This window comes from Centruroides vittatus, unplaced genomic scaffold, assembly GCF_030686945.1.
Source record: "Centruroides vittatus isolate TY-2023 unplaced genomic scaffold, ASM3068694v2 contig_349, whole genome shotgun sequence".
Lineage (NCBI taxonomy): Eukaryota > Metazoa > Arthropoda > Arachnida > Scorpiones > Buthidae > Centruroides > Centruroides vittatus.
Window position 1 is genome coordinate 4,269,984 of NW_027122172.1, and position 25,896 is coordinate 4,295,879.

Here is a 25,896-nt window from a genome sequence, read left to right on the forward strand (position 1 = left end):
TTAATTATATCTACTACTTTAATTTACCACATTACACTTTTTGTGTTGTCGAGATAGTTTTATTGGATAGTTTAGATAGTTTTAAAACTATCTCGGCAACACAAAAGATTAATGTGGTAAATTAAATTAATTATTTGCTGAGCACATATCTGTTTAATATATCTACTACTTTAGAAAAATAGGCAATTTCTTAAAAAGTGCAATATAATGTCATTTTTGAGGTTGTTGTTGAAAAATATTTATCTAAAATCAAGTATATTAAAACTATATTTACATATGTATAATTTTGTAGTTTTACTTATATAAGTTACACTTATAAGTTACTTGTTTTAATAATTACTATTGTTTACAATACAATAATACCATTTATAGTTATCAATGCATCATGAAAAATTAAACAGTAAAAAGTTAGTGTTTTAGTTTTCATAATGCAATGATAACTATAATAATAAACAAATTACTAGCTTATCATTATTATTCATTAGCTTAAAAGTCAATGAATATCATTCACATTAAAAGTGCAGAATATTTTCTATATTTTCAAAAATGCAGTAACAAAACAAAAACGCAGAAATTTTATCTTTACGTTAGAGTATCTGTTACTCACCTAATAATTACTAATACATAACTGGTTTATTTATATTTCAAATGGAAGAAAATTATGAATGTTGAGAAATAGCTGTTATTCGTTCTGTAATTTGAATTTCAAAATGGTATCTTAAAGTAAAATAAAGTAATATCTCTCTTGAAAATTATATCATATTTATATTTATATGTAACTTTTTGTTCCCCAGAAAATGATATTACATTATTTTTCAATTAATTTTATATTCAATCTAATTTTTGCTACATTATTAATTTGATTTATGTCTACAGTTCAAACTCTTAGTCAATATTTCATAAATTCTCTCAGTTTAAATGCAGTCTGCTCAATTGAGTTTAACAAGTGTCCACAGACAAGAGATGAATGATGCATCTAGTAATTTAAATCTATGATTATGTTGCCAAACAATCTTCCAAATGATCTATTTGGTTATATTAAAACCCTGCAGAGGTTGAGGTGTCAAAATTATCAAGTGAGGTCATGGTGTATCTGTTAGATATAATAAAAAATTGTTTTGAAATGTGTTGGTTGTCAAAAGTTTAAATGAAAAACATTTATTGCCTTTCTAATCAAAATGTTAAATTGTTTTTAAATTAACACAGAAAAATATTAATTTTTAACAGAGTTTTAAAAAAAATTACAAAATTAAATTGATGTAAAACCTGCAATAATTGATTTTACAAATAGTCTATAGCAGAGTCGATAGATATAGAGCTAGTGGAAGGAATGGCGAAACTAGATCGAGGTGCCTGTAGTGGCGACGCTGAGTAACAGAATCGGGGCTACAAAGCAGACACCAGTGTTGTTCCACCTAGTACTTTTGTACTAATCTAGTACCTTTTTACTTGTTCCAGTACCAAGATACCCTACACCATCTTTTTAGTACTATTCATGAAATCCTAATACCTTTCCTTTCAATTGAATACCTTTCAAAACATTCGTTTTTATTCTATATTTCTATATTTTTTTACTTTACTTTGGCAGATGTTTTTATTGCTTCCTCATTCAAGTGCAGCAGTTGAATGTATTTTTTTGCAATTAAATTTAATAGAAACTAAACTACAAAATCGAATTCTTACCGATTCCCGTGAAGCACTGTTATTAGCAAAGGAGCTACTTAAAAGCAACAACGATAAAATGTTACACTTGGAAACCATCATCTGCTTCAACCATACAAAAACATTCTAGTGAGGAAGATTCCGATGATGATGATCTTACCAGTGATTTTTCAATGTGATAATTTTGCAGAAAGCTGTGGTTCATTATCACAGAAAGAAAACAAGCACTGAGTTTCGGTACGTATCCAACCCAAAGATGCACGTGTTTTCCCGAAGCAGTTTGTTTTGCCTGCGTACAGGTGTTGCTCAACTCAGTTCCACTAGCTCTATACTGGTCTCACAGCTACCAATAGCTATAATGCTATGAAAGTGGCTTAATAAAAATTTCTACCACTGAGTATGAAAAAGTTTGGCTCAAATACCGTCAGAGTCAGCTGTAAACATTTGAAATATTTATTAAAGATTAAATTTTTCTTGTTTTTGATCTGATATTGCTCTTATTCTTTTTAAAGGATTGTTTCTAAATACTTTTTAATTTGGTTTTGAACATTATTTATTCATAAATGTTGCTAATATCACAGAATTCTATTAACTGTTAACTTGTGATTTTATACTTTGATATGGTTTGTTTTTTGCTCACAGTTTCCATTCATTTTGAAATAGTTTTGGGCGTTTTCCTAATGGTAAGAAAAGATAGTCAAAAAATTGTAGTTAGGCCTATCTATACATTATTAATATGGGATGCCCTCAGGATTTCTGTGAATTTTTTCTGAGTCGGGAAGAAAGGGGAGGTTGATAAGAATCATATAAATTTAATTACGGAAATGTATAAAAATGTTCAACCAAGTGTTAAGATAGATTAAAGTGTCACAAAAAGGGGATTTGGAGTTTATCAAGGTTTAACTTTAAACCCATATCTTTTTTTATTAATATTAGATAAATTATTGCAGGAGTCAGTGAGAAAGGTGTTATAGTATGTTATTCACAATCAATATTGTTTTTTTAATAACATTTATAAGATAAATAATTAAAGTTGAGTCAGAAAAAGTTAGGAACAGTATAGAGAGGGGGGGATTCAAACTTAGTAAGAATTACACTTCGTATTATATATTTTGTCAACGTGGACATTAATTATTAATAGGACAGTTATACTGGTTTTAAGCTTTTATGCAAGAATTGAGGAAAAAGTTCTTAAAGAAAACAGACTTTCTTTATTGGTAGCTTAATAAAGAAAGTCTGTTTTCTTTAAGAACTTTTTCCTCAATTCTTGCATAAAAGCTTAAAACCAGTATAACTGTCCTATTAATAATTAATGTCCACGTTGACAAAATATATAATAAGAAACTAAAGGACAGTAAGGCAATAATAAGAATTAGACTTCAAATTAAGTTAAAAATAAGGAAAGTTCAATTTTCATATTTACAGGCAGATGGTTAGACATTGATAGAATAAATGTAAGATGGCAAGAACTCAAACAGTTCTATTAGATATTGACAGCAATAGCAATGATATGGAATCTAAAAAACATGTTACATGGTTTTTAGTCATATATATATATATATATATATATATATATATATTCATATATGATTATATATACATGGTGTATCAGTACAGCGGTTACAAACTTTCAGGAATGATAGAGTACACCTAGATGAAGGGAAATCACATAGCAATGCATGGTCGGTAGTGACGACACAAAACACAAGGAAGGACACGAATAGGGCGAGAAAACATATTTATTATTCTTAGTACTGCAAAAATGCTGGGACATTTTTGGCTGGTGTACGTAATATGTCAAGGCACTGGTGTACAAAACTTTCATTAACAGTGCTGAGGAACTTGTTGCACGCTTCGTGGCAGCTGCTGGAGAAGTCCGGGACATGCCCAATATTTTCGACAACATTAGATATTCAATGTGCCGGAGATGTGAGGCCTGCATCACGGCCCGGGGTCGTAATTTCGAACACCTTCTTTGATTTTTGCCGTACTAAGAATAGTAAACATGTTTTCTCACCCTGTTTGTGTCCTTCTTTACTTGTGTTTTGTGTCATCACTACTGCACCAGGAAAGCATTTCTGACCATGCATTGCTATGTGATTTCCCATCGTCTAGGTGTACTCTATCTCTCCTGAAAATTTGTAACCACTGTACTGATACACCCTGTATATATATGTATGCCTATTTATAAACAAAAAAAAAATATGTCATTGGGCTATCAATAGATCTGCATTTATATTCTGCTTTTGATACAGAATATCTTATAAACTACCTACATATGTAGGCACAATGTGAATGTAATAAAAAATGTAATTTTATATGTCAGAAATACAAAAGTGTATATCATCCCAAATACTGTTTATCATTGTACCGAATCAAGCAAAAATAGCATTTTATTAATACAATCAATAAATTTGTAGATTTAATAGAAACAACTCTTATTTTGGAGGAATATTAGTTATAATTATCTATACACACTTTGTCAGGTTCTCTGTAAAGCATCAAATGCCTTATGTAGATAATACAGCTTTGTGGGGTATAATTGAGCATTTACATAATCAAATCATATTATTTAAATTTTAATTTATAAAAAATATAACAATTATTTATGTAAATCTCACATTTTTCGTATAGAAAATCAATTTAACACAGTTCAGCCGTACTAAATGCATCAAAAATCGCTTATTTTTCCTTTTAAATTATAAATGGTAAGCATAACTAGTAACAGATCAATCAATATGATATTTATATGAAACTAAACATATAAAATTAATTGAAACGAATGTTAAATCTTTCAATTTTTCAAATGAAAAGCATATTAACTTAGCAATTCCGATATACAAAATGCCACGTATCGGGAAGATATCATACCAACGAGTTCCACATTTTATGTCAACAAGAGGAGTCTAATATGAAGTAGTGCAGCTAATGATTCAAAAACCTTTAAAATGGAGCAATTAAAAAATGAAGAGCTCAACAGCTGATTTATTTTAACTCCCATCTTATTTATATACTTACAAACTTCATACTTTATATATATTTAAACTCTTTCATTTGTATAGCGTAAACTGAAGCTTGTAAATCGTGATTTAATATTGCTTAACACACGAACCCGTTGATATGAGCAGAAGTTATAGTAATTTGTACCTCGGGGTAATTCCGTCGGGAACTTCTACCCATATATAAGCTATAGGTTTAAAATGATTCTTATTTTAAACCGATATTACGCAATAAAAGTAATTTTAAACTTAAAAAAGTACAGAAAATTTTATAAAAACAACAAAATCGTCATTATTAAAAATAATAATTATCGTGTTACATATTATATAATTACTTACTTCAAGTTGTAAATGACTCCATAGCTTAACGCTTATACATTATAAATGGAAATAAATAAATAAATAAATAAATAAAATTTAAGTGAAATTCTAATTAATCATTTTTGAAGTAAATTACTCGGGAAAATGAAAAGTAGATTTTTAAATTTGTTCAATCGGGCACGAGATGGATCATGGAAACGTTTTATGTATTTAGAACGCCAGAGGGCGCTCGCTTATCCAAAATGGTGGATGGTGTTTAAGAAAAATTGGCGACAATAACAAAATAACAATTCAATGTTAAAAGTAGAGTAGAAAGAATATGTAAGTACGAATAGTTTAAATAAATACACTCGTTTGGTTATATCTACGGCGTTTAACGCTTTTAATATTTATAATACGGCATTTTTTATGTTATTTAACGGCGAAATGAATAGTCCAATCAAACGTATAAACAACTTGTTTATTTGTAATTAGTTTAACGCTGTTTCAACGTAAATATTTGTAATAAAATGTACATTTTTAGTTATTATGACGAATTAAATATCTTTGTGACTCATAATGCTTCTATTTATTGCACAGGAATATATTAAAATCAATTTCTTCGATTTATTTTTAAACATATTAAACATATGTACGTTCATTTATACGATTAATTTCTAATGAAACTGGTAAATCTTAATCACCTTTATCAAAATATGTTATAAAACATGAATTTTAGCTTCTGTTGGTTCATTTCATTTATTCTTATTCTTTATAATACTTATAAATAATTAAAATGTTTTGGAATAGTTTCAATTTAGGGTTATTTCGGTATGTAACGGATGAGATATTTGAGTCATTAAACTTTACTTTAGGTTTATTGATGTTATATAGAGAGTTCCTGTATAGATTTTTATCTTAATATCTGTGACTATTTATATTTCATTAATTTGTCAAGGAAAGTATACTTTGAAATAAAATATTTATAATTTATAATATATTTTTTTGACAAGTGATTGATATATATACCAAAATATATATATATATGGCTTTTCCGGAAGTTTTTAATAACTGGGTAGAATGTAGTAATAGTCAGGTGGACTAAACAAATATTGCATGATATAAAATTTCTTGTTATGGTAGTTGTAAATACATCCCTTCTGTTCTGTGCAAACAGACACCGACATTAAACAGAGACTGTCAGAGTCTGAAATGTGACGTTATCTTTTGATCATCAGACAGTTTTTTACTCTGTTCTATTCATATATATTTCTTCCTTGTGTTTCTTCCCATTGTTTGTGTACAGAGTCTTCCTCTTTTGTGGTTTTTGTTAAGTGGCTGACAGTAGCAGTTTGTACTTTGTAATTATTTTCAAACTGTCATACTGTATTAACTGCCTTCTTTTTATTTAATCAATAGGTGGTTCCATTATTTTTCATTTTCGTTCTTTATTTTGCCCGTGCATAATATTTTGATGATCTCATCAGTGAATCCATTTCCATTACATTTAACCTTCTTTCATCTGTTTCTGATTTTCACCATATTTTATACATAATCCTAGTACATGCTTACATTAAAGCTCATTTGAAAGAGATTGTGCTGAAGTTAATTTGCCACATGTATTAGTTTCTGCAGTTGCTGACTGATGATTCAGTTGTTAGTTCGATATCCATATTTTCGCTATCATATTTATCACCAGTAGTGTAACCAGTTCTGATGTAAAGGTGAATCCAAGCTAAAATCTAATATAAATCATTATACATTTTAATAAATTTTTGCTTTTAATACTTAAATACAGATTATAACAAATATATATATATAAATTACTAAGTCAGTATTTATACTCAATCTTCCTTACACACCGGTGATTCAATCAAAAAATACACTTACGTAAAACCAGATAACCGGAGTGATTAGTATTCGGGTCGCAAACGTTTTCGTAGCCTCTTCTAGGCTCTTCTTCAGGCTTAGTAGTAATAAATAAGTCAGTATTTAACTCCACGATTAACTAAAATGTTAAAGATAAATAGATAAAAGATAAAATGGAAAAATAATTTAAATTTTTTATTACAAAAGGGCTTCAAACCCCTTGGGCCATTTCTGGTTACTCCACTGTTATCACTTTTGTTTTCCTTAACCTGGCAACAGACATGTCTTTTAATGTTGCACGATCAGATACATTCTGCATTTCGTGCACCTTTGTTAATTTTTCATTGTTTTGGTTGAAAATTGGTTGTTTTTTAGACAATTATCGGTATTTATTTTTATTAAAAAACAAAATTTTACATTTAATTTAGTTTTTAAAATGAACAAAAGTAGAAAGTAAATTAAAGGAACAATAAATTATGAAAACAGAATAATTTTTTTATTTACTTTCTATACTGCAGAGCTAGGATTATTACTAAGGGCCAGATTTATATGCATATTACGATGCTTGAAATATGCATTGTATGTGTTAAAAGCACCAATAACATAAACAACAATTTGTAGGTTGGAATGCATGCATACTTTACTTCTGTTTGCAAGCAAATCTTACTAACATCTGTTAAGTTACACTTTTTAGGTGGGAGGGGATAAACATGGAAGAATAGCTGACATGAAGGATTTGAAAATTATGACATTTCAAAACACATATTGGAATAATGTTTCATGTACTGTACAAGGTATGCAGTTGAGTCAATTATGAATAAAAAATTAAATGTTCAATAAAATTTTCTAATTAATCATTATTGAATTTATTTCTATGTATAGTATACAATTGTTTACAAGATGTTTGAGGATGACTGGGTTAATGTAGTTTTTCTTGTCTTATTGGTCTAAAGCAGGCATATCAAAGATACGGCTCATGGGCCATATCTTTGACATGCCTGAGATAATTAGTTGCGGCCCACGAAATAAATTCAATAATGCTATTTGTTTATATTTTTATTATCTTTATACCAAAGAAAATGCGATATTTTGTACTTAAACAAATAATATTTAATAAACAAAATTGTTGAACTCAATTATTATTGTTTTTTATTTTTATTTATTCATATTACTTAGAGATATTTATTTTATTTGATTTATTTTTATGTTTAATTTCTTGTTTACATTATGTTTTCTCTATTTCATCTTTTGAATTTCAAATTAAAGTCTGTCTTTTCAAGATCATTTATAACATAATTCAATTCACACTATTTTGTATATAAAATGCATGTTTTCCATATATTAGTAAATTACAGTTTATGCTTGTATTTTGATTCTTGCAATACTTATTTCGATCAGTTTACAGACTTGCTTCAGGTCTGTAAATTGGCCGAAAATGTTTGTTCTGTGATTAAAGTTATTGCTGGAAAAGTACAAATGGTTTTTTTTTTATTTTATTGTGAAATCTTGGGTTATTAAAAAGGAATTTTTTGAGTCGGCTACTTTTGGGCCACTTTTTAGAAAATTTTTGGCTACAAAAGCTAAAAACATCTGGCCCGCTGTCATACTCAAGACAAAAAATTGTCACTTAAGCAGTTTGAGTTTGACACTCCTGATCTAAAGTAATCATATATTTTTTTGTAGCACTGTGTGAATGGTGAGAAATGACTAATGCTCTTATTAAGTTATAGATTTTATGTTGAAGTTAATAGTAATGTTTTGTTTTCAATTGTTAACATGAACTGTTAATAAAGTTAGTTTCAGTATGTGAGGTTCAAAAAACGGGTTGACATTAAACATTTATATTAGAAAATTGTTAAAACGAAACTAGAAAGAAAAAACCCTCCATTGTTAAAAACTGATCAAAGATCAGATTAGTTGTGCTAGTCATATGAAACTGCGATGAGAAAGATGCTATTGATGTAAAACAGAATGCAATAATTGTAAATGAGCATCCTCCAGTGGAAATGGACCTTTGACAAGGTGCTCGTATACAAATAATTAGAACATAGAAATTTTGAAAAGGGGAAAGGTTAATGACAAAAAGGAACATCATGTCAGGTTGTTAAAATTATAAAATGCACAGACTAGACAACAATGGGGGAAAAATATGAGTGCAAGTTCCAAAGTTCCATCAGCTCTTAACGTCCAGAGTTAACAGATGGTGTCAAGTAGATTCTTCGAAACGGATCTTTCTCATGACTCGAACAGGGGTTGTTGTTTGCTTGGGAACAGACATGGGACCAATCAGGGAGTGGGAAAGTGGAACTTAGAACCAATCGGGTAGACAAAAAGGGAGAAAACGGAGATTGATAAGACCGATTTGGAAGGACATGACAGAGGACTCTCTGGGAAGTTTCGGAAGCCAGAAGACGTGTGCGCCAATGCACAGAGGTTTCTGTACTTGTGTCCATCAAGAGCGCCACCGACACCAACCGACGAATCTCCTCACCTGCTGCTGCCGTGGGTCTACCTTTGAGCGATGTTAGAAAACACCCTTGACACTTAGGACTTTCGAACAATGTTCAATTGTTTAAAGAACTTTGTGCATAGTGTAAGTTATTTCATGTTTAAATAAATGTGTTTTTGTGAGATACTTGTCATCTGTGACTTCTCTGCCACACTCACACACGAACGACTCTAGATCATCCTGTCACGGGATTATCGATTCCCCCTAGAAGTCGGCGAACGTACACTGGTGTCCGAGAAGTGGGATTTTAAGTCCCCAATCTCCACCAGGTCAGCAAACTTACAAGTACAACTAGAACATAAACCTATAGTCAATTGTTGTATTGGCTTGTTTTGACACTTAATGTTGAGATGTAAGGAAATTTCAACATGCTGAAATTGTTTTTTTTAGCAGGAAACAGTTGGCATGCATTATAACAAAAGAATTTTTCTATCCATTTTAAATGTCTAAAATCTAAACTTCTTCCTTAACAATTTATCATTAGTTTTTGTTGCTTTTCCTATATTGTTAATTAAACTGAACACAACATAAAATTTTTTTGTATGTTTCATACCTGGAACATACAAAAACCTTTACTCACAAGAAATTCTCTCCCTTAAGCTTATATTTAATTAAACAATATATTTACACAATTTTTGGAAAGATGTAAATATTATACTTATTAATTTAATAATGTTAAATATAAAATAATTTTTAAACCAGTTTATTCAGAAGATTTTGAGAATTTGGAAGATGAGAGGTTTCCATGGCGACATAAAACATGTTTGTTTGTGAAACTTTAAAAGGATGCAAGTTATATGATTCAAATTTAAATATTTCATGCTCATATCTTCCTCATACACACCGGGGTGTATAATATTCGTTAACTTGAATTAATTAATTTCACACCGGTCACAGGCACAAGTGAGTTCTAATTATATATTCCATGCTCATCTCTATTATATGGTAGATTGATATTTTTCATGTGTACGTGCACAAAAAAGATTTACTGAACTGATAACAAAAATCAACTACAGATCACTTGAAAAATATTAGCACTTGTAATCATGCAAACAAGCTATAAATTTTTATAAAACGCTTATTTAGTACTGAAAATGATCAAATCGCAATATATGCAGTAAAAATCGTAAATGCATATAAAATTTGAATTATTGGATAATCCTAATTTAATCCACTTGGACTGAAATTGTTCATATCAAGATTTCAATATAGTATTTAAGAAAAAACATGCACATACATACAAATCTGGCTCAGTTATGATATTTTTTACATGCAGTTTTTATAATAGCAAATGAATATTTTATAAGTATCACATCTCGTAGTTTTGCCATTTTGGCTTATTTGGTGTATCTTTCTAATCTAAAATAATTTCTAGTTTTTTTTGAAATTGGATCTATATCACCAAAGTCATGCATTGTAACTAGTACATAGCACACCTGTTCTTCATTAGAACATAAGGTTATATCGTTTTGAATTCCAGATAAGGATGATTTTTATGTGATAAAAGTTCTAGTAGAATTTCCTATTTATTTTATTATATTCTTTTTTATAGTTCTTATGCTTGTAATTTTATCTTACTTAAGCTCAACTGCTAATAGCTTAGATAGCCAGTATACCAATTGTTAGTGATAAGATTTATTCTGTGTATGTAAAAAAACTAAAAAAATCACTAAGTGCTTGTACATGTAAGTGCTTAGTGTTTAAATATGATGTTTAATTGTGTAGCATTTAACCTGTGTATTCAATGATATTAACATTCTATATGTTAAAGTATTGTTATTTTTTTAAAATAGTCAGAGAGACAAAAGGCAACTGAAGAGTTATTTTTGTAAGACCTGCAATACAGTTATTGTAAAACGTAAGAGAAATTTTAATTGTGTTGATTTAATTTTCTGGAAATGTAGAATGTCCGGAATAACCTCAATTGTTGGTGCCATTGAAATGGTGTCAAAATTCCAAGATAAACAATAGTATGGTTGATAGAAAATTACAGATAGTTTGCAAATTATGATGGAATCTCAGGACAGAACTCCATTCTATGTCAAACATGACAATAGTTTCAAACACTGCATAATCCTACGTAATGTCACATAAGCATATATATTTTAATCAATTACTGTTTATGTACTGCAATACAATACAGAAATGATATTTAGGTTTATTGATTTTCAAACCATTTCATATTTTTGGTAATTTTTGTTAATATAATTAAGGTTTACAGGAAGACAGGTAAAACCATGCTGAAAGAAAACAAAAATTTTAGTAAAAAAGGATTGCAATCTTTGTGTGAAATTGATTTTATTTTTATTAATTTTTATATTTTTAACTTTATAAAATTAAAATTTTGAAATGAACTAACTTTTTCCTAAAAATTAAAACTACTTTTTCAAGACAGTATGCATATTAAATTTGGTTATTTGTACAATGGCTCTTACCTACAGAAAGCTCTGAATCTTTACTCTTTAATAAGGATCACCTTCTATTTTGTAGCATGTAAAGTGCAATTATTTCTAAGATAATTTGCAGGTTCCTTAGTGAATCTTTTGAAATGAAATTCTTTTATAGCAGTCTGCATGAATGCTCTTAGGCACATGTAACCTGGCAGTCATTAAGTGATCTCATACATCAAAGACCATTTTCTGTCATTGATATAGCATGTACAGTACAGTTTGATACAAAGTTATTAAGTTATAAAGTCACTAAGCATTTACATGTAAGTGCTTAGTGATTTTTTACACACAGTTTTTGAATAGTTCTTACAAACCAATATAACAGTATCTTACATTAATCTCACACACATTTCCAGCAGCAACAAGACAATGTGAAATATACAGTGCAAATGTTTTCAGTCCTGTTTTGTTGTCAGCTTCAGGCTTCTACTGAATATTTGCATTGCAAGCTGAATGTTCTAAATGTTCTGGAATTTTCTTCAAATTTGTTTTTCTATGTCACCAGTTTCAAAAGCATTTTACAAAGAACCAAACATCTCTTATTCCAATATTGATGTTCACACTATACAACCATGTAAATAAAATCGTAAAATGAAGTAGTAAAATAAACAGTAACAAAAATATTTTATAACAGCATCTTACTGCATGGCTTCCCTGTTGCTGTGTATTAGATTATCAATAATAGATTTCCAAAGCTGTTAAAATGAATTCAGCACCTTTGTCATTTATACATCTCTTACAGTATGATCTTTTATAAATTTCCCATGTCTCAAGTATTCTAAGCCTTTCTTTGTCAGAGATTTTTTTAATTAACTTGGCCTGATCCCACTTTAACAACAACCCCAGCTCAGTTGTCTATTAGGTTAGAGTCATCAATATTTTATTTCTGGAGATATTATACTTATGCTCAGTATTTTTCTATAGGACTTACTAGCAGGTCATTTAAGGCATATTTAATGTGCATGAAAGAAGCTATTCTGAAAATGCTTATCATCCAAAACTTTCATCTCTAAAGATCAAAAAAAGCTTCTGGATTTAAAGAAGTTAAGGATCAATTAATACTATTGTTGGGATAAAATGCTTCTGGATGTAAATGTTATGATGTAGTTATGAAGTTAAAACTACGGTTTTATACCACTCGGAAACTCCTTGAGCTATGAAGAGATTCTCTAAACCTAATTTATCTGTAATATGGAAATTCAATAGAAAAGTCTAGGTAACAGTGGAATTGTTTTCCAATTGGTTTGTCAGCTCTTTTTGTTCTACTGTCCAATGTTATTGCAAATGAAATGATTTTGAACCCAAAGCACTTTTGCTACTGGACAATGCATCACACTATGCTTTGAAATCTTGGCTTACATCAAATATTTACTCCATGTCAGAGTAATATTCCACTTAATATTAATTCGCTGCTGCATCCAATGGTTCAGAGTGTAATAGGAACTTTTAAAGCTTATTAACTGTGACACACTTTTACTCAGTTGAGATTAATGCTAAGGAACAAGTATCTAGTGAAGGTTTCTGGAAAAATTATAACATTTTGAAATCAATTGGCATTATCAAAAGCCTAGAATGGTGTAACAAATCAGTGTCTTAATCATATTTGATGACAAGTGTAACTAGATGTTGTTAAGAGATGTAATAGAGTTGAGCTTGTACCTCTAAGGTATTTCTACTTCCACCAATGAATAAAAATACAACTTAAACTTCTATATGAATTAAACAAACATAAGCATTCAAACCTGACAGTTATATATTAAAGCCAAATGATTACGGGATTATATCGAGCTATACTACTACTACTACTACTACTAATTATTATTATTATTAATTAAATGTGTTTAATGACTGCCTCTAATGCCTAATTACTTTACATTTAATTAATAATACTAGTGCTAATATAGCCCAATATAATCTGTCAATTGTTAGAATTAAACGAATTGAAATGCATCTGCTTTGTTAATTGAAGTAAAACTATATTAATAACACTTACGTTAAACCTTGTAACCAGAGTGGTGGTGTTATATGATAGCTAATGTTTTTGAGGCCCCTTCTGGGCTCTTCTTCAGGTTTTTGTATAAATAATAAGCCAGACATTGATAATCGAATATTTTTTCTTTTGAAGAGTTTACCATTCAAATCACCACATGTGTAAACCTTCCATAGTGGAAGGTTTATACGTGTGGTGATTCAAATGGTAAACTCTTCCATAGTGGAAGGTTTACACATGTGGTGATTCGAATGGTAAACTCTTCAAAAGAAAAAATATTCGGTTATCAATGTCTGGCTTATTAGTTATACAAAAACCCGAAGAAGAGCCCAGAAGGGGCCTCAAAAACGTTAGCTATCATATAACACAACCACTCCGGTTACAAGGCTTAACATAAGTGTTATTTTTATCTTATCCTGGTGTGTGGGGACGACTATATTAAAATATTGTGTGTTTATTATATCTTTGATGCTTTTATAGCTCTTGATTATAGAATCTATCAGTTTGCCGAGATAATGAAAATTTTTGCCTTATTGAGTGCTATTTTTCTTCGATTTCTACTCTTATCTGACAATGTAGCCATTCAATATTGTTGTAAATAGTTGTCTAGGATTATCCCAGAATATTTTCTTTTACAATATTGTGATGCTGTATCATTATCTTCTGATGTCAATGATAATGAATTAGTCAGAGTATAACATAGTTAAGCAGATAATACTGGCATATAATAGAATAAAATACTTTTGAATTTCTGAAATTGAAAAAACTTTAATATCAAAGGTGAAAGATTTTTTCATAAAACTTTTCAATTAACATTTACACATTAATATTGTTTCTTATTCTTTCTTTATATTAATGATACATTATGCAAAACTTATGTAATTCTAAAAAACTTTAAGTTAAAAACCAAGTAGAAAACTACTCTTTAAAATCCGACTTCGAGTGAGTTAGAAAACAAATAAACAGAAACGAAAAGATGCTATACTTTTTTCATAATTTTATTAATCAATCTGAATGACGGTATGCAGATAGATGCATGCTGGGAAAACATCATCCAGCATAAAAAGAACGGAGGTTACCAAAACTCAACTACCCACTGATGAGGCTTGCGAAATGCATTTGGGGAATAGAACCAATAAAATTATGAAAAAAGTATAGCATCTTTTCGTTTCTGTTTATTTGTTTTCTAACTCACTCGAAGTCGGATTTTAAAGAGTAGTTTTCTACTTGGTTTTTAACTTAAAGTTTTTTAGAATTGAAAATTTTACCGATCCCATTGGTTTTTTAAATTATTTGATTAGTTTCAAAACTTATGTAATTATTTATAAATGCAAATCAATTTTGAAATATTTTAAATAAATACATGATATTTTGGAGTAAATCATTATTTGTGAAATTTAAAACACTTTTTTTATGTTCAATGTTCAGTAGTTTTATTGAATTTTTTTTAGATCTCTAATTGATTTGGAGGAAAGTGTTTTATATAAGGCATATTCAATAGAAAACCAGAAAAGTACCATCAAAAGTCAGGAGGGTGAGTAATAGCATATAAATTTAAACAACAAAGTCAGAGGCAGCAATAACTGCAACTGGTAACACTGTTGATGTGTGAGAACATAAAACAGACTGATAAAATGGCAGCAGCACCTCTTAAGCAGTGCTTGAAGAGCTGTTTAGCATTGTTTGATTTTCAACAAAAACCAATTAACATTCTTAGACACACGCAAGAACAGTAAGAAAACAACTGCATGAGTTGTACCCAGCTGTATGAGTTTCAAGCTGGAATTGCAGTCTCAGCTGTGGAGAATTTTTTACAGAACTATGACTTTTTAAACCATAGAACTCTACTTGTACACTTGAGTGTAACTTGAGCGGTTGTCTCTTTACTGTACTTGCATGTGCCAATGGATCAGTTTTTGTCAAAATTGAACAATGCTACACTGCTCTTCATACATTGCTGCTGGAGAAGTGCTGCCATTTTATCAGTGTTGTCTATGTTCTCACACATTACCAGTATTGCCAGTTGCAGTTACTGTTGCCTCTGACTTGGAAGTTCACATTTCAAAATTACTATACTATTGTAAATTTTCCCAACTTTTAATGGTACTTTTCTAGTTGTCTATTGAACTTGCCTTATGTAATTATATAATAATTTGTCTTAAAAACTGGAAAATATATATCTTTACTGAATTTTTCAATAATACTTTATAATAATTTAAAATATATTTTCTTCTTTTTTACAGAAACATTTTTCTTCAATCATAATATTGGCAATATTTAAATAAAAGTAATATAAATGTCTTTTTAAAAATTTCATCATCTTGTCTCTGAAAGTTTTAATAATTTAAACATCAAATTTGGAATGAAAGATTGAAGTTTTGTTACACAGATATGAACTCTAGCAATATGACCAATAATCCAGAAGAAAATTTCTGCAAATCTATCTTATATGACGACATACTTGATTCTAGGTACTTAACTCAAATTTTATATAAGCATTATTGAAAGGCTGAAATTAAATTGATGATTTTATTTCTTTTAGAGTTCGTATTTGGGATATAAGCATAATTATTCCAAATACTTTATTTCTTTTTTTCCTATTAATTCGTTTCAATAGAGCTCGACTAAAATTACGAGCTACAAGCAGTCCAATATTTTCAACGTTTTACATATTGGTAAGTAATTTTAAGTACAGTACATGATTTATAAAAGTATATCATTATTTTGTAAATAAATGAAAGTTTAAAATTTTAATTATATGAATATATAATTAAACTTTGTATAATATTGATTACTTATTGTTAAATGTATTTTTTTTAACAAATCAATGAAATTACTTCTTATTTATCACCTTTTTTTCATAAGACTTAAATGCTGAAGAATTACCTATTGAAAAATTATTACATCAATACTGGAGTCCCTGATTTATGACTAAGTTCTGTTCTGGACGTATGTTATAAGTCAAATTGATCATAAAAAATAATAAAAGGGTATGGTTTCCAAGGCTGCATATAAGCCTTTGTATATAAATACTTCCAATTCAGATACAGATTAATCTTCAGTCTAACACAAAAAAAAGAGGCTAAAATGAATTAAATTCTTGCACACTAATTATTTGTGATTAAAAAGCTTGAACTAGCACTAATGCCCTTTTTGTTGAAAACAATTTTAATTTAAATGAATATATATTTTTGAATTTAAACTTTAGTGAGTGTTTTTAATAAGGATAAATATTATAAGAATTTTTTTTACAATATGATATGTTTCTTTTTTCTTCTGAGAACTCAAAATTTTCATCAATGCATTTGTGAACTCCTTGGAGATTGTGGACTAAGTTTGAGAAACAATGCATTACCCAAGTAAGAAAAAAAAGCTACTCAGATAAAAAAAATTTTCTACAGTGTTCAGCACTAGTGTTTATAAAGAATACAGTAGAGCATCGATTATCCAAATCAATTGGGGACTGGGGTTGTTTGGAAAATCGATTTTTCGGATAACCAATTATGTACGAAAAAATATTAACCTATCCCATATTGAAATTCATTCAAATCTTGGCATGTCCTTAAGTACCCTCTCATGGTCATGCTAGTGCTGCCAGCTAAAACATGCACACCAACAAAAATAATATTGGAGTAGCCCAAGACATGGCCAAAGATTGCAACGTCACAGCATTAGCGGAAATTTAAATTTGCCAACTGGAAAGCTTTCGGTTAATTGACGTTTCTGTTGATCGATATTCAGATAATCGATGCTCCACTGTGTGTTGTAGTGTGATTTCAAGAGGAACTGTGAAATAGCAAATAAATAGAAATTTTCCAGGGATTTTTTTCATGTAATTTCAGCTCATGTAATTTTGAAAAATATTGCTTTGTGCATAACTATCTTTATTCTGCATTTTTTTCCTTACATTTAATGGTTAAAAATTAATGGCTACTTGAGCCTAAAATCTATTTAAACTTCTCTGGAATGATTATTGGATTCAGCACCATCAATTTAATATGTAAAAAACTGCCATTTCTGAAATTTCAGTATATTAAATTAAACAAGTTAAATTTAAATAATAAAATCATTTAATATACTTTTTAACATTAAAAAATATATTTTTCAGGTAATAGTTAATGCAGTTATCAGTTGTATACGTTGTGTGGTAGCTATGACTGTAAATGCTGCAGCTGATACTGGAGATAAAGTAGATAAGGTAAAATAATATAATCTAAGTAAAGAATATATTAATTGTTATTTCACTAATTTACTATTTGTTAAAATATAACAACATATTTAACAATCCAATATTCCTGTGGTACCGAATGATCTGCCAAACTTTTTATCAGGCTATATTAAATTTAATTATAATATGATTATTAATTAACCTTAATATAGCCCAATAAAAAATTTGGCAGATTATTTCGTACTAATTGACAAATATCTGATTTTTACATTAAGTTAATACAAAAAAAATTGAAATACTTTTTCAAACAGATAAAATTTTTGTGTGATGTAACATAATTTAGTAAAATGTCCTTATTTTGATGTCGGATAATTTGAAGTCAAGTCTAGTCCCTGACCAAAAAAATAAGATTTTGCATATATTTTAGTTTAGATAATTTGAAATGCACACAACGAAATTCAAAGTCATTATCTGGTTCAGTGACCTGCAAAAATATTGTTTAATTTGAAATCTTTCATCATATTACATGTTTGTAAGGAAAGTTTTTACACCCAAGTGGCATTTTCAGTTTTGGTTTAACCAGTTATACATTGTTGATTTATTGGACGTCTGTTTAAGGTCATTCAGATACACAGTTTTGTCAGTGAAGAGAGAGTTTTTTTTTTTTTTTAATGGAAGAAATCTGTTTGGCATTTAATTATTTTGGGCAAAAAACCTATTGTTTCATTAATTCCAAAATCAATTAAATACATATGCATTCAGAACAGAATGTGTACTTACAGCTTTAGCCATTAATAGAGTTTGTTTTCATCAGATCACGTGAAAACCGTTGGGAAAACACTCGTGTTAGATGTAAAGAGGCATTTTCTTTAATTTCCACTGTGGAAAAGGTGTTATGTAAGCACTTATGTGAGGATGATAGTCTAGCATTGCATGGACAAATTAGCAAAAAAAAAAGTACCTGAACTATATGAAAAGAATGAAACAAACTACATTGGATTACTTTGTTAATTAATAAAAAATTAAATCTGTGCAAATGTCATTTCAATTATTTTCTTTTTTTTCTGTAATAAAGGTCAATGTTAAATTTTTTATAGTTTATTTTAAAACTGTGATTTTTTTTTTAACTTTTTTGCCAAATTGATGCAGTTAGTATTATGAAGCTGCAGAAAATTGTGTATTTGATCTTCACAAGTTTTATTTTCAGGCATCCTTACTACTAGTGCCGAGGGAACCAGTACTCATTACATATGACTTTCCTATCAATTTCAAACATTAGTGTGTAGATGATTTCTTTTGTACATTATTTTTAGGTCTTGCTTTGAATGTAGTTTGGATATACAGTAGAGCGTCGATAAGTGGAACCAATTGGGGACTGGGGTCCTTCCAGTTAATGATTTGTTCCAGTTTCCGACTTTGTACGAAAAAATACATTAACCTGTCCGATGTTCAAATTTTTTTCTGTTGCGTATCGCTTCCTGTTGAATTTTTCTCCGTTGCGTGTCGCTTTGTGTTGAATTTTCGTCGATTTTAAGCCTAACGAAAATTTTTATAATAATCATCGAGGCTATCGTATCGTTAAAAATTATTTCTGCATTTTGTACAAACAAAATAAATATATTAAAGAATATAAAAAACATAAAAATTATACTTTAGAAGTAAATTTAGTATCAAAAACATTCGATTCAGCACGACACAGTCTGACTGAAAATCGTTCCACTTTCCGGCCGTTCCACTTACCGACGTTCCACTTATCGACGCTCTACTGTATTTTCATTAAGTACATACCAACTTAGTTTTTCTGAAATAGCTTAAATTTCTAAGTAATACCGTATTTTACGGACTATAAGACGCACCTTAATTTTTAAGCAATTTTTTTTTTTTAATACCTATAAGACGCACCTGAATTTTGGAGGCAATTTTTCGAAGAAAAAAGTGCGTCTTATAGTCCGTAAAATACGGTAACTTGTAATTAAACAGGTGAAATTGTATACAATAATGTCATAATTTTATTTTAAAATTACAAAAAATAATATAATTCAATTTTAGAAAATATAGAATACAGTAGAGCATCTATTATCTGACCCCCGATCAACTGTCAAATCGGTTAACTGACCGTGTTCTAGTCGGCAAATTCAAATGTCCGCTAGTGATGTGGCGCTACAATATTTGGCTATGTCTTGGCTACTTTCATATTATTTTTGTTAACTTTTTGCATGTTTTAGCTGGCAGCACTGGCTCGACCATGAAAGGGAGGCCAGTATTTAAATCATGCTTAATTTTTTATTTTGTTTTTATTTTTGTATTTATTTTGTGGGGAAAATAAAGAAATAACTTTTTACCGATACAATAGCGAAGATTATTATTTTTAAAAAATTTTGTTAGGCTTAACATCGATGAAAATTCAACGCGAAGTAGGTTAATAGCGATATACTAATTACATGGGATATACTAATAATGTATTTTTTCATACTTTTCAGTTATCCGTTTTTTCAGTTATCTGACCAACCCCAGTCCCCAATTGAGTCGGATAATCGATGCTCTACTATATATTTTTTTTTATAACGATTATTCAAAATATTACAGCTTGCATACAATAACAAGTACAATTTTGAGTTAGTTTAAACATAATAAAATCTTTAGATTTACTATGATTTAACAAATTGCTAATAAGGTTAGACTAATCAAATTTTATTAGATAATGCATATAGCTATTTTTTACACTGTTTATTATAGTTTGTGTATAGCTATTTTTAATCTTTTTACATTCTCTGTCTTTATTGTTTTTAATAGAGATCTGTATATTTGATTTTTATTGTTATGGGATAATTATTCCAGATCATGTAAGATTACTTCTGTATCTTATTTATTTCACATTTTTAGTTGACTTGTTATAATAATCAACTGAATATTTTATAGAAAACACAAATCTATTTCTTATTTTGCATTAGCTGTCCTATTCTTATTGTTTGTTGTTTTTTGGATAATTTGACCAGTTTAAAACCTCCTGTTTACATATTTTTTTAGTAAATATCTGTTATAATAATTTATTATCCATTATAGTTTTTTCCCATTAAAATGTTTCAGTATTTAGTATTAAAGGAGTTTAGTACTTTTCCTTAATGTTATAAATCTAAAGATAATTTTAATGTAATAAAACGATAATACCAAATACATATTAACATACTTTTCAAAATAATTATAGATTCTTTGGATAGTTGTCCGTTTTTTTCTGCTGTCAACCGAAATCAGCGTCCTTGTTTTTGGACTTGCCTTTGGTATGGTTTTATTAATAATGTTAAAATTGATATTTTGAAAAATAATTTTATATATTGAATTTAAATGTGTTTGATATCATCTTTATAAGAAGCTTCATTATTTTGAGAAGTTAGATAACGTAATAATGGTTGTTAAATAAGATGGCAATAAAATTCAAAATTATAAAAAAGAAACAATTAACAGAACTAATAAAACAAAGATGAAATAATTAGAATCTTGATATTGAAATTTACATTCAAATAGATTTTAAAAAATTTTAAATAGAAGAACACTTTGATAAATTATACATTATACTTTCATTAAAGAAAATTCAATGCTTTCTGTATTGAACTGAATTTGCAAGTTTACCTAAAAGTTGAAATACTTAAATGATTTTTTAAAATTATATAATCTTAAAAAATATTTTTGTAAGATTATATAATAATATTATTATTATTATTATTATATTATTAAGATTATATATAATAAAAATATTTTGAAATTACTATCTAAATTTGAATTTATCTATCAACCTGTTTATTATACACACTATCAATCAATAAAAATCAAAAACCTACAAAATTTAGTACTGTTATGTGATTATTTTAAAAGTATGTATAAATTTATATATAAATTTATATTCTGCTTGAAAGTAATCATTCAACAGTATTAAAAAACACCAAATTAATAAAAAAGTAATACACAAATAACCACACCTTTATATACTTTTCCAGTAAACATTTTTGGCTCACTTGATAAGCTTGCCTCATGTCTATCAAGAATTAAAAATTTCAGCATTCCAATTTGGAATGTTGAAATTTGATCACAGATGTGATGATGCATAAATTTTTAAAAGGATGGAACACTTAAGCTTTCCATGACCTTATAAGCTCTAATTTCCAGAATTATGAGATGGCTTCTATTGTGACATGATTACATGATACTCTTATATTAATACCTCACACAATATTATAAGTTGTGGGTATCTTGTTGGGTTTTTTTTCCAGGGTTATCATAAAGCAATTTCCAGCAGCCGATAAGGCTTTGTGAATATCTAAAATTATTTTAACATATCTCTGTGGATATCATTTTTCTCTCTCAAAAATATTTTTACTTTCCAATGTAAGTAAATAAGTTTAACAAAAACAATAAATATGTGAAATCATGACATTGTGATAAATAATTTTTCTTTTAGAATACAACTTAAAAACGTTTTTAATTTCTAGAATGTTTTTCAAAGTTGTATTGATCATTCTGTTCAAATATTGTTTAGTTGATGAAGCTTTAAATAAAGTAGGAAAAGTGTTTATTTAACATAAAAAGATTAGAAAGTTATTCTGTTATACACCAAATTTTAAAAAATGTATTCAAATAGATGCGTGAAAAGTTTTTCTATTATCAAAAGTTAATAAAAAAAATTCCTAAGTAAACAACATAAAAGAAAAAAAAAAGAAATATCCAAACTAATTTAGGTTTTTAATAAGAAAATGGCCAAAGTAATGATAACAATTTTAAAATAATAAGACCACTGATTTCAAACTGGAACATCAAAGCTATTATCTTTGTTCAAAATAGAATAAGGTTATGTATGGGAGTATGTCCAGCAGTTTTTATTGACCATCTGGCAATAGTCAATAAAAATTGCTGGGCATAAAATATTAGGTTACTGTAATTTACATATAGAAAATGTACATTGCTTCTATATTTTTTAAAATATTTATAGAGCCTTTAAATAATTATAATTAAAGCTTATTTATTAATTCTGATACATTAATTTTCAATTATTGTTAAAATATGTGATTCTGTAATTTATATGTAGAAATGTTATACTCTATATTGTTTTTAAATAATTTATACTTTCCAAAGGAGTGTATTTTTTTTACGTAGTAATAAAATATTAACTTATATATAATGTAAATATACTTTAAAGCATCTATTTGAATTTTTCTGTTAAACTCAATAATATATTTTAGGTCATTTGGACAGCAGAACAAGTATTCAAAGAGTGTTGATTGTAACTTCATGCATAGCCCTAATTTATTCTTCAACACAGGTAACTTGAAATATTAATAATACAAAATAATAACAAATAAAATGTAAGAATAAATCAAAAACATATATAATCACAAGATAACATTTACGCAACCTTTTAAATCAGTAAAAATCATCCTTTAACGCAACCAGCAGACATTTTTGATTGTTTTAAACAGTTGCCTTCAAGCTAGCGTGAAAATTTTGAATGTTCTAAAATCTAATAGGACATAAAAACACCTTGTCAAACATAAGCTCAAATTTAAATTAAAACCAAATACAGTAATATAATTGGTTGTAAAAAGTTATATACAAATGTAACTTATGTGTTGTGGAAAGTTTAATTCATTTCTATTTATAGAGACCTAAGCACAATCTCTCAAGCCTTCTAGGCTTGAGAGATTGTGCTTAGGTCATCTCGATGTTGGTAAATTGTTCTGAATAGTCAACAGTCATGCCACCAAAATAAAAAGATGTTTTTTCGGGATTAAGAGAAGTACAGCAGTAAAGAAGGAGAGAGTTGAAGAGAGCAAGTTGTCTTGATTACACTTTATGTGAAGTAGCAGTATCAGCCATAGGTATTAATCAGCAAAATCAACTTCCTATCCTCATGATAAATGTTTAAATATGACCCTGAATGAAACATCAGTGAAGAATGGTTTGTCTTTATTATTTCAGCTTTTTATTCTATCAGAGAGCAAGCACTCTTTGAGAGAGTACAATAAAATGCGATTTGTCATTATAATTGTATAAGGAAATTTGTGGTTACACTTCAAACATTTATTGTAAATACACATAAAAATATCAGTTTTATTTATTATACTGTATTTATCTAGTACTCATTATCCCAAAATACATACACAATAAGACAGAGAAGGTATAGGTAGAAATGTGATGACAGTTGCCTACCACACAGATATGTTCAAATTTTCTGAAGGCCATGGCACCCAATTTTTTGTGAAAAATTCCAACCCTAGGTTGCTTCATAAAAGATGATCTCCTTACTTAAATTTACAGCATATCAAACATTAATATCTTGTATATGTATATATATAGGGTATTAACATTTGACTTTCCAGGTATGTAATAATTTGAGCAGTGACAGATCCAAGGGATAGACTACAGTGGCTTAAGTCCTTTCCATTGACACCAAAAAATTTAAATTTATTCATTTTAATTTTAAAACATTTCTGGTTGCAAATATGGTTTATCGGACCATTCACAATACAATTGTTGTCCACATGTTAACAAGATACTTATTAATAATTCAGCTATTTATAATTTTTGAGTTAGGTTTCCTTTGGTATTTTTTGATGTGCTATTGATTTGATGTTCTTATGAATTTTCTGATATAACTGACCATTTCCTCTTGCCAAAGATATTCCTTTTAGCACTAACTTTGCTAAAGGGGAAATATCAAAATATGGCGAATACCTAAGAAGACTAGTACTTCAGTTTTTTGTTTATTAATATTGATTAAGTATTTGAAAATTTTAAAGTTTATGTACAAATGACAACAATTATAACATTTTGGCAGAGATATAATTAACATAATAGTAATTATAAAAAATTTTGCAGGGCGCTTTAGAAATAATTGCTCCAGATGAGATGTTTTATATTTTTGAATCAAAGAAAGGTATATTTAGTCATGGAGGTATGATTTTCTGGTTTGTCAGTTCTCTACTGTTTTCATTGGTAAGTTTTAACCTATCTTCTTATCTCAAAATGAATACTATAGTTTCAATCAAAATTAAAGATAAATAAATAATACCAATAATTTATTTTTAATAATTGTAGAAAATGTACTAAATATTGTATATCATTCAGTTTGATGTTGTTTTAAAAATCATTTTATTCATAAAAGCAACTTATTTTTACTTTTTCAAATTATAAAAGTTTTAAAATTATGATAATGAAATTATTTCATATTTTAAATTTCAATTATTTGAATATATTTGCGAGACTTGTTTTTTTTTTATTTCTACTTTATATAATTATGTAAGTGAAGTTAGCAGTTTAATTTTAGAGAAATGGTAACTTTATTTGAGAAATCTTAGAACTATACATTTAGCTTTATATATCTAGTGTAAGATAAATTGCTTTTATAAATATATGTAATATTATGTGATTGTGGTTTCTATGGCAACAGACTATTTAAAAGTTTTGTATTCTCCAATTACATTATTCATTATGGCTGATGTTTGATTTGCAGTGATTTGCACCAGTGTGCAATGTTGCTATGCTTATCATTTTATTCATGATGAATCATTTTTGTATGATTATGAGTCAACAGCAACTACTTTATAGGTTTGTTATTCTGTGTAACTTGTATTTTTGATGAAAGGGTTTACTTTAAAAAAGATGTTTTTGGGAGCTTATTTAATAAAAAACAGGATTAGGTTTTCAGAGTGTTGATTCTATGAATAAAGTGGTCAAAAAAATTTTTATTATAGTGCATAGGTTTGCTTTTTTGAGTTGTGTAATGAGTTCATAACAGTAACAGCATGTAACCCTGAAAAACTGAAATAGGGGTATTTTTTGGTGGGAGTGTTGATTTTGTAATTACAGGAATAAATTCTTTCTTTTTTTCTTTTATTGTAGTTGGCATAGGTCTGCCATATTACATTATCCAAGAATCAGTTCTTGGGTAATATGATGTG

The 25,896-nt window shown here is 28.4% G+C and overlaps 2 protein-coding genes across 5 annotated transcripts in view; one reads left to right on the plus strand and one right to left on the minus strand.

Annotated features, from left to right (window-relative positions):
• The window catches only part of LOC136974441 (uncharacterized), a 58,834-nt gene extending 53,653 nt beyond the window's left edge, over nt 1–5,181 (minus strand). For 2 of the 4 annotated variants that reach the window (XM_067269330.1, XM_067269331.1), the window contains exon 1: nt 5,001–5,181. The gene's annotated coding sequence lies outside the window, so the exon portion shown is untranslated. Of the gene's footprint in view, nt 1–4,680; nt 4,700–5,000 lie in introns of those variants that run through there. The other 2 variants (XM_067269328.1, XM_067269329.1) reach the window with 2 other exon arrangements.
• Nucleotides 5,182–5,190: 9 nt separating this feature from the next.
• LOC136974450 (transmembrane protein adipocyte-associated 1-like) overlaps nt 5,191–25,896 on the plus strand; it is a 32,733-nt gene continuing 12,027 nt past the window's right edge. The window contains exons 1-7 of the mRNA XM_067269356.1: nt 5,191–5,303; nt 16,023–16,250; nt 16,322–16,454; nt 17,888–17,977; nt 21,153–21,225; nt 23,179–23,258; nt 24,815–24,931. Coding sequence (XP_067125457.1) covers nt 16,171–16,250; nt 16,322–16,454; nt 17,888–17,977; nt 21,153–21,225; nt 23,179–23,258; nt 24,815–24,931 — 573 coding nt within the window. The 5' untranslated portion in view covers nt 5,191–5,303; nt 16,023–16,170. The remainder of the gene's footprint in view (nt 5,304–16,022; nt 16,251–16,321; nt 16,455–17,887; nt 17,978–21,152; nt 21,226–23,178; nt 23,259–24,814; nt 24,932–25,896) is intronic.